At 41.3% G+C, this 17,554-nt stretch overlaps 1 protein-coding gene across 1 annotated transcript in view; it reads right to left on the reverse strand.

Annotated features, from left to right (window-relative positions):
- Positions 1-963: 963 nt before the first annotated feature.
- HGFAC (HGF activator) overlaps positions 964-17,554 on the reverse strand; it is a 54,862-nt gene continuing 38,271 nt past the window's right edge. The window contains exons 7-12 of the mRNA XM_075128231.1: positions 15,186-15,271; positions 13,674-13,914; positions 5,978-6,117; positions 4,412-4,552; positions 3,004-3,152; positions 964-1,193 (exon numbers count right to left, since the gene is read on the reverse strand). Coding sequence (XP_074984332.1) covers positions 984-1,193; positions 3,004-3,152; positions 4,412-4,552; positions 5,978-6,117; positions 13,674-13,914; positions 15,186-15,271 — 967 coding nt within the window. The 3' untranslated portion in view covers positions 964-983. The remainder of the gene's footprint in view (positions 1,194-3,003; positions 3,153-4,411; positions 4,553-5,977; positions 6,118-13,673; positions 13,915-15,185; positions 15,272-17,554) is intronic.

Here is a 17,554-nt window from a genome sequence, read left to right on the forward strand (position 1 = left end):
ATCCCTCTTGGTAGCTGTTCTCTACTTGCTTTACCTGTAAAGGATTAAAAAGTCCCCCAGGTAAAGGGGAAAAAAAGTGGGCACCTGACCAAAAGAGCCAATGGGAAGGCTAGAACTTTTTAAAATGGGGAAAGAAACTTTCCCTTTGTCTGTGGTTGCTCTCTCTGGGCTGCAAGGACACGGAGCAGCATGGCTATAAGCAGGAATGCTGTGTAAGGTTTGAACCAGGTATGAAACATTATTTTCCATACCTGGAAGGAATCATTTGGATAGGGAATGTTTAGATAAACGCGATGAGGTTTATTTTTTTATTTTGGCTTGTGGATCTCCTCTGTGCTAACTCCAGACACTTTTGTTTGCTTGTAACCTTTAAGCTGAACCCCCAAGAAGCTATTTTGGGTGCTTAATTTTTGGAATTTCTCTTTTAAAATCTAGCAAAAGCCTAAGTTCCAAATGTATTTTCTCTCTTTTTGTTTTTAATAATATTTACCTTTTTAAGAACAGGATGAGATTTTTGGAGGTTTGTGCATATGTTGTTTAATTAGCTGGTAGCAACCGCTAATTTCCTTTGTTTTCTTTCTCAGCTCTTCCCCAGGTGTGTGTAAAAGGGCTTGAGGGTACCCTCAAGTGGAGGAATTCCCAAGTGCTCCTTCCTGGGTCCAAAGGGTTTTTTCTTCATTTGGGTGGTGGCAGCGTTTACCAAGCCAAGGTCAGAGAAAAGCTGTAACCTTGGGAGTTTAATACCAGCCTGGAGTGGCAAGTATTAATGTTTAGAATCTGTGCGGGCCCCCACCTTCTGCACTCAAAGTGCCAGAGTGGGGATTCAGCCTTGACAGGCTCTGCATCTCATTATTTGAGCCATTCAGTGCCCTCAAATTTGAAATCAAAAGATACAGTTTACTGACATCAGATCAATTTTAATAGTACATCTTAGAATTGCTAAGAATTATTGACCATACATATTTTACTCTAGGATATAATGTTCATACAACGTGCGTGGCAACAGTAACATATGAAAGTTCTTCTATTTGTTTTTTGGGGAAGATTAGCTTATTTATCCAGTCCACATATTTGGTCACTCGGGTATAAACTCCAGGTTTGTTGACCCTGCCACATCCATCTCCCCAGCTGATAATCCCATAGAGGTAGGATATTTGATTTTTTTCACAGGCCAGAGGTCCACCAGAATCACCCTGTGTTAAAATTAAGGAAAGATAATCTTAATTTGCTAATCTTGTTACAAAACATTTTTAATTTAATCAGTCAATTTAATCAGTCCCAAAAGGTGACCCATTTAAGAGAATCAAGGATTAGGTTTCTCCTACCCTATAAAATAAGACAATATTTTTTACAAGGAAAATGTTTTCATCTTATTAAACTGTGCATTGAGCACTCAGATGGTATAGCAGTGAGTGCTAAATAAATGTTGATTTAAAAAAGTAATAAGAAACTGTATAATACGGATTTAGTAAATATCCGTGCTTCAATGAAAGACAGATTAAGACACCATTAAAATATAAACCCCAGTTGTAAAAATTGTGAATTGTGATATGGATCTTTTCCCTTAATGACCAGAAGAGTAGGGTGGGATTGTCAAAAATACACATCAGTGATTGCTTTTGAAATCCTACCATTAAGGCTCAAGTGACCAATGCTCTTTCCATTGAAGACAATGGAAGTTATGCCATGAGTTTCAATGACAGCAGGCTCAGGTTAACAATTTTCATATGGCCTCCATTACAACCACATTCATGGACACAACTGAGGTACTTGTCATGCAAATCATGTAGTTAGGCATGTATACAATTTGCACACCCAGATGTGTGATTTTGAAATTCTACGTAGTAATGCCTGGAAATTTTGAATGCACTAGAATTGCAGCTATTTAAAAATTTGGCCCTGAATATCAATGTTTTCATTACAACTGTAACCACAAGTATCTTTGGACCTGAAAACATTCAACCTGTTAAATACACAAGTACAAATTCATGCCTGCTTTGACACTACTCCAGTGTGAATTTGGTACAACATGATGTATGCAAGCTTTGCAATCATCTAGCAAGGGCATTTATTTTTATTTTAAGGAAAAGAAAACTACACACATTTCTATTCTTAAGGCTGAAAAGAAACTCTTGTTAGCAGCACTGGTGAAAGGAACCACTGTTCCTTAAGTACCTGAAACCTAATGTAACAAATTAAAAATATTTTTTTCCCATCAAAAAATTTCTCTGAGATCAAGGGAGAAAGAAAAAGTTTTGATGCATTTACATCAAAATGTTTCTGTGAGCAGCAATGTCATCAAATGAAGTTTGAGCTCTCCAAAGATTAATTTACTTCTCAGCACCTTGTTCATTACTCTTTACAAATAATAAATGTCACTCATAGCTATTTGTGTATCAATGCACTGATGTAAAAAAACCCACATTTTCTTTCCAAGAAAATCTCTTAAAATCAAGCAGAACATGTCTGTCTAATCTCTTACTTTAGAAATCCTAAAAGATACCAACTTGATAAAAAAAAACCTCTCTCATATAAAAATCAAATGTAATAAGAATTTATCACTATTTCTACTTAGGCCCTACGCAAGTCTGTATTGTAAAGCAAATAAGGGAAAATGAGTGATTGATTTCTTGATAAGGATTTCAAGCCATGAATGCAGCACAGCAGCAAAATCTGTAGCTCTAAACGTTCCCAGCCTCTGGTAAGCAAGTTGCCAACTGCTCTCCAAAATAGTGTCCCAAAGGACTAACAACCTGCTCCATCAAAATGAACCAATTAAAACAAAATCTGATGGTCTATGTAGAAATAATCCCTTTAATTTTAAGGACACGTTAATCTGTTGCAATAACAAGTCTGTACCCTCACCCAGAGCCAAAATGTGAGAAAACCAAAAATGAGAAACAAAATAGAAGAAAAAAACATAAATATGAGGGTTTAAAGCTTTTTTAATACTGTAATATCTCTCTCACACATACACCCACCCCGTCAATTCCATAGCATTACCTGGCAGGCATCTGATTTGCTATCAAAGTAACCAGCACAGAACATGTATTCATTAACTTCATCACCATAAACTTCATAGCTTCTGCACTTATGCTCAGGAACAGTGGGAACCAATGCTTCTTGCAAAACGTTAGAATAGTTGGATGCATCTTTTAAAAAAAAGTCAAAAAATTAATTCCTTTTAGCTGTGGAGTAGCTTATCAGGGAAGCATGCTGCACCATACAAGTTTAAAAGCGACTGAATATTTTGGCCAAACATTCAATGGTTCTCAAACTTGTTTATATTGTGGACCTCTTCTGAAGATAGTGATTACTGTGGTGGACCACATGGTCCCCTAACCTCTCAAACAGGATTCCATATCTTCTCTTTGGCAATCAGAGTATGTAGCTATGTGACAAAGAAATAGCCACATTTTTCAAAAGCAGCTTTTGGTTTTGGGTGCTTCCGTTTTTAGATACCCAGCTTGAGAAACGAGGTGTCTTTTGAAAAATGAGGACAGTATTAGAGAAATACACTCAATCACTTTGGTACAATGGCTATAGCTGCATAGTTATGGTCTCTCAAATTTTGTATCTGTGTTGATGTACTACCCAACATTGGATGTACCTGACTTTACATTTATTAGCAACAATTCTCCCATCATCTCCTGCAGTCCCCAATCACTCCTGGTCCATTTACAGTTTAGTTCTATACTCCTGTGCAGTGTTTCCCAACGACCGGTCCATGGACCAGTGCCGGTCCCGGAGATCTCCCTGACAGTTTAGGAAGGCAGCAAGACAATCCCTGGTAACAAAAGGTTTGAGAAACTTCTCTGTATTTGCTAACCCTCCACATTTAGTGTCCTCCACAAATACGAACATAGCTGAGTTTTCACCACAAAATATCCATCAAAGAAAGCCATGAAGTTCCTGCACAGAGTGCAGAGATGGACTTGGAGGTTTTTTTCAGCAGAGGGAGGGGAGACTGATGACATGCACCCAAAACCACCCGTGACAATGTCTTCGGCCCATCAGGCATTGGGAGCTTAACCCAGAATTCCAGCAGAGTGGATAGCTTCCCACAGTGCACCGCTCCATGAGTTGATGCTAGCCACGGTAGTTAGGACACACTCCACCGACTTAATGCGCTTAATGGGGACATACACAATCAACTGCATAAAATCGATTTCTAAAAATCAACTTCTATAAAATCGACCTAATTTTGTAGTGTAGACACAACCTAAGAATTGTACTGGAGTACAACTAGCAAGAAACATCACAAGCTTGAAGACTGACACGTTTCATAATCACCTCCAGTAACCAGTTACATAAGCTCAGCTTATGAGTCAGTGTTTGAGAACCACTGAAATGTCAGGCTTGGGTTATGATCAATTTATTTTCCTCACATCAAATTTGTCATTCAACTCACTCTCACGCCTGTGTCCCCATCCAGCAATCTGACACTTGTGTTGATCAGGGAAGGACATGCCACTTTCTGGCAAGCAGATTGGCTGAACAAACTGGGTCTTGACAGCACAACGCTGGTTATTCTTTTTGAGCCTAATTAAAACTGCAGGAAAGAAAATACAGCAGTAGCAAAATTGGAGTTGTTTCTTCTTAATTGGAGTGATAGCAGTAGATCTCAGGTACAATTCTAATTAATCCCTAGCCTCACTTAATTAAGATATTTCAAAGACAGACTTATTCCCAACAGCTGCTGATTTCACGGCCAATTGACGTCTGACACATATTCGACTATTCCTATTCCAGAAGAGTTTTCTTTTATATTACAGAATAGATTTTCCTGCACCTCCTTAAGAGGGGTGGGGGAGACAAAGAGGTGCTGAAACAATTTTTATAGTGGGGGTACTGATTATGGAAACCATGTATTTGGTGATTGTTATTACTACTTCAAGCCAGGGGGTGCGGCAACACTCCCAGCGCTCCTAGTTTCAGCATCACTGTGGGGATGCAGGGTTATGAAAGATAAAGTATGCACCATTTCTTTTTACAAAGCAAGAGTCAGGTTTCCAGAGGTGCTGAGATGCCCACAACTTCAGCTGAAGTCAATGGGAGATATGGGTGCTCAGCACTTCAGGACATGACCCTAATTCCAATCTCACCAACACTGATGTCACTTTTGATTTACACCAGCATGAGCAGAATGAGACCTCAGATCCAGATTAATCTCTCCAGATTCTTATACCACATCAGTCAACACAGTACCTGAGCACCTACTGTTAATGCCATATCTACTAAAAAACATTCACCAGCTGTGAGGGGAAGAACCTATTTCATTCTTGTGCCAAGGTTTCCCATGTGCCAGTCTATTAAATAGCCTCAAAGCCAAAGGGCTCTCATGTTTGGATTGTTAATGGAGAACCTGCAGTTTAACTTTTAACTGAATTAATTGCATAATAGATTATTTCCAAGCCTATCCTCTCTTTAGTGTTAAAAAGATGCACAGATTCATAGATTTTAAGGCCATAAGAGACGATTATAATCCTCTAGTCTGACCTCCTGAATAACACAGGCCAGAGAAGTGCACCAACTAATTTGTGTCTCAAGCCCATAACTGCTGGTGGAGTACAGCATATGTTTTAGAAAGATGTTGAATCTTGATTTAAAGAGTTCAAGTAATGCAGAATCTACCACTCATCTTGGTTAACTGTTCCAGTGGTTAACTACCCTCCCAGTAAAAAAAATTGCACCTTATTTCTAGCCTGAAATTCTCTAACTTCAGCTTCCAGCCACTGGATCTTGTTAGGCCTTTCTAGAATTAAGAGCCCTCTAACTACAGTATCAGAAATCTTCTCCCAAGGCAGGTACTTACAGACCACAATTAAGTCACATCTTGACCTTCTCTTGGATCGACTAAATAGATTGAATTTCTTAATTTTCTCACAGTAAAGGCACTGTGAGGCAGTATATTTTTTCCAAACTGACTGAACTCTACCAGCATGAAATAAAATGGTAAAAAAATTCAAATACTCACCAATATCCTGTTCAGTTGGGCTGAATACTGAGTAATCTGGGTGCAAAATGTATTTCTCTATTTCAAATGTTTGCGTTACATCTGTTGTTTTATTAAATAAATGCTGACCCAGAACAATTCTAATACTGGACTTCAGTGGACTAAATAAAAGGAAAACACAATTAGTCAGGGACAGATGCTCTCCTTTTGTAGAAAAAGAAAGATGTGCTTAAAGTAAAAAGAAAAGGAGTACTTGTGGCACCTTAGAGACTAACCAATTTATTTGAGCATAAGATCTCGTGAGCTACAGCTCACTTCATCAGATGCATACTGTGGAAACTGCAGAAGACATTATATACACAGAGACTATGAAAAAATACCTCCTCCCACCCCACTCTCCTGCTGGTAATAGCTTATCTAAAGTGATCACTCTCCTTACAATGTGTATGATAATCAAGTTGGGCCATTTCCAGCACAAATCCAGGTTTTCTCACCCTCCGCCCCCCCCCCCCCCCACACACACACACACACAAAACTCACTCTCCTGCTGGTAATAGCCCATCCAAAGTGACCACTCTCTTTACAATGTGTATGATAATCAAGGTGGGCCATTTCCAGCACAAATCCAGGTTTTCATAAATTGGTTAGTCTCTGTCATAAATATAAAGGGAAGGGTAAACCCCTTTGAAATCCCTCCTGGCCAGGGGAAAGCTCCTCTCACCTGTAAAGGGTTAAGAAGCTAAAGGTAACCTCGCTGGCACCTGACCAAAATGACCAATGAGGAGACAAGATACTTTCAAAAGCTGGGAGGAGGGAGAGAAACAAAGGGTCTGTGTCTGTCTGTATGCTGGTTTCTGCCAGGGATAGACCAGGAATGGAGTCTTAGAACTTTTAGTAAGTAATCTAGCTAGGTATGTGTTAGATTATGATTTCTTTAAATGGCTGAGAAAAGCATTGTGCTGAATAGAATAACTATTTCTGTCTGTGTATCTTTTTTGTAACTTAAGGGTTTGCCTAGAGGGGTTCTCTATGTTTTTGAATCTAATTACCCAGTAAGATATCTACCATCCTGATTTTACAGGGGGGATTTCTTTATTTCTATTTACTTCTATTTTTTATTAAAAGTCTTCTTGTAAAAAACTGAATGCTTTTTCATTGTTCTCAGATCCAACGGTTTGGGTCTGTGGTCACCTATGCACATTGGTGAGGCTTTTTATCCAACATTTCCCAGGAAAGGGGGGGTGCAAGTGTTGGGAGGATTGTTCATTGTTCTTAAGATCCAAGGGTCTGGGTCTGTAGTCACCTAGGCAAATTGGTGAGGCTTTTTACCAAACCTTGTCCAGGAAGTGGGGTGCAAGGTTTTGGGAAGTATTCTGGGGGGAAAGACGCGTCCAAACAGCTCTTCCCCAGTAACCAGTATTAGTTTGGTGGTGGTAGCGGCCATTCCAAGGATAACGGGTGTAATATTTTGTACCTTGGGGAAGTTTTGACCTAAGCTGGTAAAGATAAGCTTAGGAGGTTTTTCATGCAGGTCCCCACATCTGTACCCTAGAGTTCAGAGTGGGGGAGGAACCTTGACAGTCTCTAAGGTGCCACAAGTACTCCTTTTCTTTTTGCGAATACAGACTAACACGGCTGTTACTCTGAAACATGTGCTTAAAGTGTGGTTCTACACTGAACAGTAAATGCAAAAAACAGTAACATGAGAGCCTTGGATTTAAGGGACCACTCCAGCCAATGGAAAAACTCCAATGGGAGTTGAATCAGGTTCTTATTCTACATACAAACAGTGGAGCGCGTGGGACAGCCATTCACAAGTGATCAGTAGGGCCATTCACAGTCCATTCTGTTCAATCTCACAGTCGTAGGATTAAAAAAGCCAGTTTCGTGGTTGCAGATGTTTACATCTGAAATTTCACAGAGTTGTAGCCGTGGGGGTCCCGGCCCAAAGAGGAGTCATGGGCAGAGGGGTGGTGTCTCAAGGCTATTGTGGGAGGGGATTGCCACCCTTATTTCTGCACTTCTGCTGGCAGGGATGCTGCCTTCAGAGCTGGGCAGCTGGATAGCAGCGGCTGCTGGCTGGGTGCTCAGCTCTAAAGCCAATGCCACTGCCAGCAGCAGCACAGAAGTGAGGGTTGTGGGTCACCATATGTCCAGGTTTCCCAGCAGCCTCCCGCCCGGGTTGGGAGCTGACAGCCGAGGCCACAGATTCCCACCCGGGTCAGGTGCTGACAGCCACCCTCATTTCTGCACTGCCTTCAGAGCTGGGCTCCCAGCCAGCAGCCATGAAGCTTCCTGCAGCTGGGGGCGGTTCCTGGAGGTGGGTCTGACCCAGCTCTGGCAGTGGCCCCTGCAGGGAAAAGGAAGTCCTATCCCTCCCATCCTGGGACTAGCAGCTGGACCCTGGCGCACAGTTGGTGCTCTGGCTCACAGGCACCGACTTTCCTTGGTGCCAGTGGGTGCTCACCCCACCCCCACTCCTGGCCCTGCCCCCTCCCTGCCCCATTGGACCCCTCTCCAAATCCCCTCCCCAGCCCCGCCTCTTCCCAGAGCGTGCCACGGTCCTTCTCCTGCCCCCTCCCCCCCAGCACCTGCCACGCGGAACAGCTGTTTCACGGCACAAGCGCTGGGAGGGATGGGGGAGAAGCAGAACGTGGCAGCGTGCTCAGGGGAGGAGGCGGAGGTGAGTTGGAGTGGGGGAGCTGCTGGTGGGTGCAGAGGACCCACCAATTTTTCCCCGTGGGTGCTTCAGCCCCAGAGCACCCACAGAGTCAGCGCCTTTGCTCTGGCTAGGTTGCCCCCAGCTCTGACACTCCCCTTGAATAACTAGATATCATGGGGGAGATCAGATTTCACAGTCCGTGACGCATTTTTCACAGCCGAGAATTTGATAGGGGCCCTAGTTATCAGGAAGTGTCTGGAAGCATATTAAATACTCTGATGTTGAAAGCAATGAGATTAAAATTCACTATTGCTGTAAACTCAATTGGAGTTGTACATGCATCCATGCTTAGAGGGTTTTAAGGCCCGGCTTGACAAAGCCCTGGCTGGGATGATTTAGTTGGTGTTGGTCCTGCTTTGAGCAGGGGGTTGGACTAGATGACCTCCTGAGGTCTCTTCCAAACCTAATCTTCTGTGATTCTGTGCAAAAGTCAGCAGTAAATTTAGCCATTACTGTTTTCAACATCAGAGAATCTGTGTTCCTCAAAAACACTTCATTATATAAGCCAAGCATATAATATGCCTACTGTCATGGAATGTGCACAAGTGGTTAGCCAGTAGTACCAAATTTCCCTTATCCTCATGTCTGTAGCCATTTCCTTCCAGAAATAGAGGCATGATGCCTTCTCCTCCAGTGCTGAATATTGAACTGGGAGAGGGGCCAGGGTGTGGTTGGTGAACTCTAGTATACAATGAAAACAGCTTTAGTTTAACAATTCCTGTATGCGTGGTGCAAGAAGGAAGATCAGGAAGCTCTTTTTTTAAAAGTAAGAAAGAGACAACAAAGTAAAAGAGGATATTCCAAAGAATAGGGAAGGCAGGGAAAATGATTTTCTTCTTCTTCTTTCCCAACAGCAACCTAGTCAATATGCCCCACTGGAAAGAATTTTGTGGCCCTCAAAGCAAATTGGAGGCCCACCACTTCCAGGGCAAATATCTAAAATATATCTTATTGATGCTAAACTGACATGCTATGGCTTATACATATCCTGCTATTTTATACATCCACGGTCAGAAGAAACAAAAGAGAGGGTTGTCATGCAAAAAGTGAGCAGTACGGGTATCTGTTGTCACCTGGCGGAGAACAGATGAGCTGAACTAGCTGATCAGCAATCTCATACTTGCTAATCATACATAAGGGTGCAGAATATGATGGAGCAACTATTGAAAATCTGCATGTTCCAAGCCACCAGCTGGAAGTGGGCGGAAATGTCTTGAATAGCTGCCAAAGTTAGTAGCTATTTCACAACATTTGGAAAACAAACGCATTGTGGCTGAAGATCCACATGCTTCACCACAACATTCAGGATGATATTATTAGCTCTAGAGGCTATCTGCATATTTATTTCTGTTACTCTTGGCTTCCTCACTAAGCAAAGGAACAACAGGTACGAAATTATGTAACACTTTTCTCAGTTGATGTGATCAGTTTTACCTCTGAAAACAGAGTATCCTGCTTGTATGGCAAACGGATTATTCAGAATGAACTAGGTGCATCTGATATTAAATGTTTTCCTTACCTAGTACATCTAGAAATTTCAAAAAGACTAAGGAAATCAGCTTCTAAGTCCCAATAAAATTCAATAGCAGCTGGCCATCTAATTCCCTAAGGCTCTTTTCCAGACTCCTCTCTATTTTATTTAATGGCAGTCAAATTTAATTTATTTTATATAATAAATCATTACTCTGCTGTTTTGAGCATTTTGAACTAAACATAAAACGCTACAGTAGGCACCTAATTTCATCTACAAAGTGTGTATTAACATCCAGCCAAATAACTGAATGGGGGGTAGGGGGAATGATGTGCCCATGCAAAACTAGTTATTTGTCCAAGTAAATACTTGTGTATGCAAGAGCTCATTTTGCATATTCTTACATTTCAAGTGGACCCATTAATTTCAGTAATGCTATTTAAGAAGTAAGTAAGGGGTAAGAGTGGGAGAATAGGGACACAAATTGTTAGCTCATGCACATGCATTGCAAAAATCTACTCCTGAAAATGTAGCCTTTTCTGTCCTTCAGGAATAATAATAATAATATCCCTTGTATTTATATAGTATGTTATCTCAGAGCATCTTACAAACATTAGTACATATTATCATCTCTTTTTTATGGACAGGCGGAGTAAGGTACAGAGAAGATGAATGACTAAACAATGGGCATAAAGGTAGTTGTAACTGAGCTCGGAATACAGCTCAGGCCTTCTGACTCCCAGTGTTGTGCTTTCCCTATAAGACCAATGCTGCCTCCTTACAATAGCTCCTAACAATACATTCTAAATATCCTAAACTGTTATTGTGGACATCCAGTTATTATATATTGTTCAATTATATTTTGGAATTCTAAAATAGAATGTATTTACTAAAATTCCAACCAAGTGCAATTTTATCTGGAGATTTATTCAAAGAAATTGTTTCTTTATATAATCCCCCCCCCCAGTTTACTTTCTGCTTTGTTCTGTTTTTCCTTCTATCCAGTTTATTTCATCATCATCTTACTGATGTCAGAGAATAAACATGTGCCTGCCTGAACATAGTTACATAGCAGTATCAGAACGAAAAACAGGCCCTAGGCCTTTTACCTATAGAATGGCTTGATAGTAACTTTACCATCTCCACCCTATAAAATTTCAATTCTGCTATCAGATAAAGATCTAAAAACACCTCCACGTTTTTAAGCCTCTTGAAAAAATGGTGGCTATACTCCCTCTGTGGATCAGGGATTCAGTCAATATGCCCCACTGGAAAGAATTTTGTGGCCCTCAAAGCACAGGGCCGGTGCAAGCATATTTTGCACCCTAGGCAAAATTTCCACCTTGCGTCCCCCCTTTACCTATGCTCCCCGCCTGCCCCTGCTGCCAGGGAGGCTGCCGCCACCCTGGGCTCAGGCCACCCGGCTCCCCCCGAGCGGCGCCCGGTTCCTGCTGCTCTCGGCCAGCAGGTGCAGGGCCCCAGCCGAGCCCGGCCCCCTGCGTCTCCTCCACGACGGCACCCCCCGCCCACGTCCTCCCAGGCAACGGCCGGGGAGCCTGAGAGGAGGAGTGGCTCCCGGGCAAGCAGGGGAGACTCCGAGGTGAAGAGGCTGCTGGCCCTGGCGCGGCCGAAGCGCTGGAGAATGACAGGTACCTGCCCCTAAGCAATGGTGTAAAAAAAAGATTTGGGTCACCGCTTTTTGGCATTCCCAAATCTTGGCGCCCTAGGCGGCCGCCTAGTTCACCTAGTGGTTACACTGGCCCTGCAGGGATTGTCTTTTATAGTACACTATGTGGCACAAATGATGCCGAACCTGGTTGATCTCTAGGCATGACCATAATATAAATGTTAAATAATAATCATCCTTGCTATAACTGTAATGGAATACTAAATTGTATTATATTGTTCAGGCAAAAGGTGAGGCCACATGTAACAAACTTATCTGAGCATAGAACAGTACATTTAAGGCTCTTATAGTGAATACATCTGCAGTGTATCTTTCTGACAAGTCTCTGTAGCCAGTCCATATCTGATTCATAGCCTGACCTGCAACCTACCATATATAATGTGTATATTGAATAGAATCATAGAATATTAGGATTGGAAGATTAGCTGAAGATTTATGCAGCTTCAGATGACATAATTATTTGATCATTGTGGACTGTTTTTCCAGGTATATAGAAATTATATAATTGAAAAAGACATCATATGTTGCAGCGCTATTGAGAAACTGTAGTGCACTTTTGCTCATTTCAGTATTCCAGAACAACTAGTGATGGACAACGAACCATAATTCATTACGGCAGAATTTAAATCATTCTGAACAAAATATGATTTTGATCATATTACTAGCAGCCCACATTACCCATAAGCGAATGGAGAGGCTGAGGGAGCTGTACAGGCAGCCAAGAAAATCCTATGGCAGTAAGATCCATTTCTTACTCTCCTGAACTACAGATCAACACCAGAAGTAGCTACTGGATATAGTCCAGCAAAACTCCTGATGGAAAGACAACTCAGAATTACTGTTTCAGCTTTGGAAACGAATACATCTCCAAATTGGCTAGACATGAAGAGAGCAACCAAATCAGATAGAAAAAGGCAAAGAAAGCTTATGAACACTTTGACAATAGACTACACTCAGAGAGCTGTGAGGGCGATAACCTGATGACAATATTCATGTCAAACTGGATGGAGAAAAAGCATGGACAACTCCAGCTGGCATAAAGAAAAAAGAATTCATCGCCCAGACCATAGGTGATCAAAACCGACAGAGAAAAGTTCAACAGAAAGCCAGCATGTACTATTTGTTCCTCAGAAATAACAATCAACAGAGAAAACGCTACAGCTGACAGATGTGAAACAAGATTTGAAATTGACCTGACAGTTATTGCAACTAACGGACAGCCAGATGATCAAATTGTTATGCATTCAGGTTGTGTAATTAGAAAACTTGTATTTTCAAAGGCACTTAACAGGCTGATGCATGCTGAACTTTAAAGATAGCATGATAGTGTACCTTTTGTACAATTTTGTAAATGGTAGGAATGTAGAACTTAGAGGAATGCTAAACTGTATTATACTGTTCAGCCACAAGGTGGTGTTGTGTGTAATATACCTTATCTTAGCATTTGACAGATCTACCTGAGAGTACACCAAAGGATCTTATGTATCAATTTGATAATGGGAAGCTCTGGACCCAGTTCATATTTGGTACAGAACCTGACCTGCAACCTACCAGGTACAAGGTGTACATGACCATATTTTCAAGATTATCTCTTCTATCCACTATCACCACCTCCATCTTGATTAGATTAATCTTCCTTTTCATTTCCTGTGTACTGTTGCTGTGTACACTTAAAGAGCTCCTGTATTCCACCTCTGAAGTGGGAACATTCCAAGGCTTTATAAAGTGATCTCTTTTTTTTATAATATGTAAGTCTTCTGTGTTTCACAAGCATTCGGGGAAACTGAGATATAAGGGGCCCTCTAACTGTAAGATATTATTAAAACATTGAGTTCACCTGTTAGCAAAGCAGTGGGCTGCTGACACTACCCAACAAGGATGAACAAGGCTGCCAGCACAGAAGCTATTTCCAATATATATGGCTGCTAGCCAGGGGTGAGAGCCTGGTAAAGATGAAGAGCCGCCAATAATCCTAGGTCTGATGAAACTTCGTTTTTTGTGTCTTCTTCCACATGCTCTTTTGACAACTGCAAAGGTCTCCACAATATCTGGGACTACTGGTGTCCTTTTCCTGGTGTCTGAGACAGAAATTGGTGTGGTGAGTATCAGACTACATATACTTACAATTTCCAAAACTTGGATTTTCATAGGAGCCTAAGGAAGTTAGGTATCCAAATCTCATTGAATTTCACCCAATTAAATAGCAGAATTGGGGCCTACACTCTGATTCTAGGCTCATTATTACTGGGGAGATTGGTGATGATGCATGAAGCAGAAACAACACACCTTAGTTTTCCAGACACCACCTTTAGCTTTGTAGTTTAGAGAGTTAGAAAAAAAATGGTATCATGAGTAGAATATATTTAAATCACTGATGGAGAATAAATTGTCACTTTATAGGTTCAGATTACAACTCCATTTTAGCAAAAACGAGGAGCCTTGTGGCACCTTAGAGACTAACAAATTTAAATTTGAATTTGTTAGTCTCTAAGGTGCCACAAGGTCTCCTCATTGTTTTTGCTGATACAGACTAACACGGCTACCATTCTGTAACTCCATTTTAATAACGCCTATTAACATTAATGGCAATTAAATATGAATTTAGGGGAAGAACAGACTTCTTAGTTTTTAAAATCCATTTAGTATTTGCCATACATTTTTAGTTTAAACTGCTGAAACAAGTATCAGTAAGGACAGAGATTTGCTCATTGAGGGCCTAATTCTGCTACCTTTACTGACACTCGCAATCTTTACTCAAATAGCCACATTCATCTATATGGGGCTGCTTGCATGAGTAAGGATAAGTGCTGAAGGATGCAAAAAGAAAAGGAGTACTTGTGGCACCTTAGAGACTAACCAATTTATTTGAGCATAAGCTTTCGTGAGCTACAGCTCACTTCATCGGATGGTTAATCGGTTAGTCTCTAAGGTGCCACAAGTACTCCTTTTCTTTTTGCGAATACAGACTAACACGGCTGTTACTCTGAATGCTGAAGGATGGTGCACCAACAGCTCCATTAATTTCTGAAGTCTCAACCATATGATGGCCTGGCAAGGACAGCTGTAATATCGTGATCACTGTGCAATAAACTAAGGATGCATAACTGTATAACACTCTACATGGAAACTGTAGTTTTTCTTCCAAGAAAACATATTGAGCGTTACAGTAGCAAAGGAAATAAACTTACTCATTCGAGACCACCAGGACTTAAGAAATGCAAATGAAACCTAAAATTTCGGTTAACAAATGAAAAAGTTCCATTGATACTAGAAAAAAAGTTTTCACTGGATCACACTGAAATGAAAAATGAAATCTATTATCAGATCACATAACCTAATATTTACCTACCACAAGATGTAACATTACAATATTCCCAAGACAAAGTATTCTCCTTCATGATGTAACACCAGGGCTTCTCATCATTATCTGGATTTCTAATAAAGTTTGGGGAGAGTAAATTAAGCAGTGTCAATAACAATACTTAGCACTTTACAAAAAAACATTTACATACTTACTCTTGCACCACTCATAGGATCGATCCTGCAATGTGCTGAGCAGTCTGGACTTGATCCAGCAAAGCATTTAAGCATGTGCTTAACTTTAAAGCTTGTGATTTGTCCCATTCACTTCAGTAGGGCTATTCATTGCTTGAAGTTTAGCATGTGCTTAAGGGCCAGGTTTTAAAGATGCAGTTAGTTGCCTAGTGTAATTTTCAAAAGCTCCTAGGCTCCTAACTCTCATTGATTTTAAATGCTTTGCTGGACTGGGTCCAGAGTGCTCAGTACTTTACAGGATCAAGTCCCCATGCGATGTATGCATTAATTAGCCCCATTCTATAAAAGACACAGATGGGTTAAGTGACTTGCTTAAGGACATAGAGCAAGTCAGTAGCAAAAATAGCTAGCACTTAAGAATCTAAAACACCTAGCCTGTTTTCAGTCCATTAGACAACTCTGCTAATACATTGAGGTAATGTGAGGATAGGTGAAGAATCTTATTACATTCTTTAAAGCAAGAAAAAGATGGGAATATCAGGATGAACTCAGTTCCAAGTTTCATCAGCATTAATCTGGAGTAGCTATTTGGACACAATGGAGTTACTCTAGATTTACAGCAGTGTAAATGAAAGCAGAATTTGGTCCTTCAGCTGTCTCTCTCTGTGAGTAAATGCAAACATAGGAAAAACTTTGCAAATGTATTTGAAGGCAAACCAAACACTCTTAAAAAGTAGATTAAAAGAAATATTCAAGATTTCACTAGAGAATAATGAATGTTGTTTTCTTAAAGGAACTGACTGCAATTGATTGGTTCCAATATGCTTCTCTGAGAAACAGAATTATCTTTGTCAGTGCTGCAGAAATAACCAGAAATATGTCTGATTTGCTCATTCCATAATATAATGGTAGCTTTCAAAGCCTCAAAAAGATCTTCCCTATAACTAGTCACAATGACAAGATAATACAGGGCTTCAGGTAAACAGGGAGCCTAATTTGAATATGACTTATCCTAAACCACACACTTTCTTTTTAAGATTCTTCAGTAGCTTTCTGAGTCTACCTTCTACTCTTCAAAGACTAAAACACTTTAAATTCTCAGAACAGAAGCAGCAGCATGGGTTGAGTCATCCACCGCCAACTATGTTTCTAAATTAGAATATTTGAACAAGAATATATCTGTGGGATTACAGAGTGTATTGGAGATACCCACCTCAAAATTAAAATCTGCTAGCAAAAAAAGTGGGGAAAAAGGGGCTTTACTGTTTCTTCTCTGCATTATAGAGGGCATGATCACACCAGCCCCTACACAGGTATATGATTTACTTCTTGTATTTTAAATCTTTAAGTGAATGCTGTGCTCAAAGGGACAAAACTGACAAGGTCTAGATTCAGCAAAGTGCCTAAGCACATGCTTAAAGTTCAGCACATGTTTAAACCCTTCTGAAATTAAATTGGTTTGATCTCCTGAACTGGCTTCAGTTCAGCAAAGCACTTAGGCATGTGCTGAACAGGGATGTTTTCAAGTACGTGCTTAAGTGCTTTTGTGAGCGGAGGAATAGTACCGCTATTGTGGGGAACTTTCCTGGCTTCTGCACTACCCCGGTGAAGTGGGCTAGTGAAAGGATCGGAGTCCTCGCTCCCACTTCCTTTACCCAGTGGCCTCCCTGCCCTTGAGGACTCCCCTTCCACTCTCCTGTCTGGCAGAGTCCTTGTAACCCCAACAAGGCTGGGCCCAGGATTCCTGGGAGGCTTGACCCCCAACCCTGCTGTGGTCACCTAGGACAAGGGCTAGGGTGTCCCCACTCCGGGGTACTCTCTCTGCACTGGGCACTTCTCTGACCCACTGACCATTACATACAAGTTAAAGCAAATGCAAGTGATTTAATCAACAATTAATTTTAAAAAGACTAAGGAATAATTGGAAAGGTTAAAGGAAACACATCAACCCGCTCTGTGGCAAGGAACTTCACAAACAGTGTCTCTGGAACGTCCGGGCAGTTCACAGTCTGTTCCTTGTAAGTCCCAGGCCTTCTTCTCCGGCCCTGGCTGTGCTGCAGGGATGCTGTGGGTTGGACACTTGCTCTGGTGGTGGCCACACGCTCTCAGGCTCTAAGTGGTAGGACCCTTCTTCCCAGTGTCGCCCCCGCCCTGTCAGGGTTATGATCCAAGCCTGGCCTGCAGAGCCTCTTGGCTGAGGCGTCTCCCTGTGCTGGGCCCACT

Source organism: Caretta caretta, chromosome 4 (assembly GCF_965140235.1).
Source record: "Caretta caretta isolate rCarCar2 chromosome 4, rCarCar1.hap1, whole genome shotgun sequence".
Taxonomy (NCBI): domain Eukaryota; kingdom Metazoa; phylum Chordata; order Testudines; family Cheloniidae; genus Caretta; species Caretta caretta.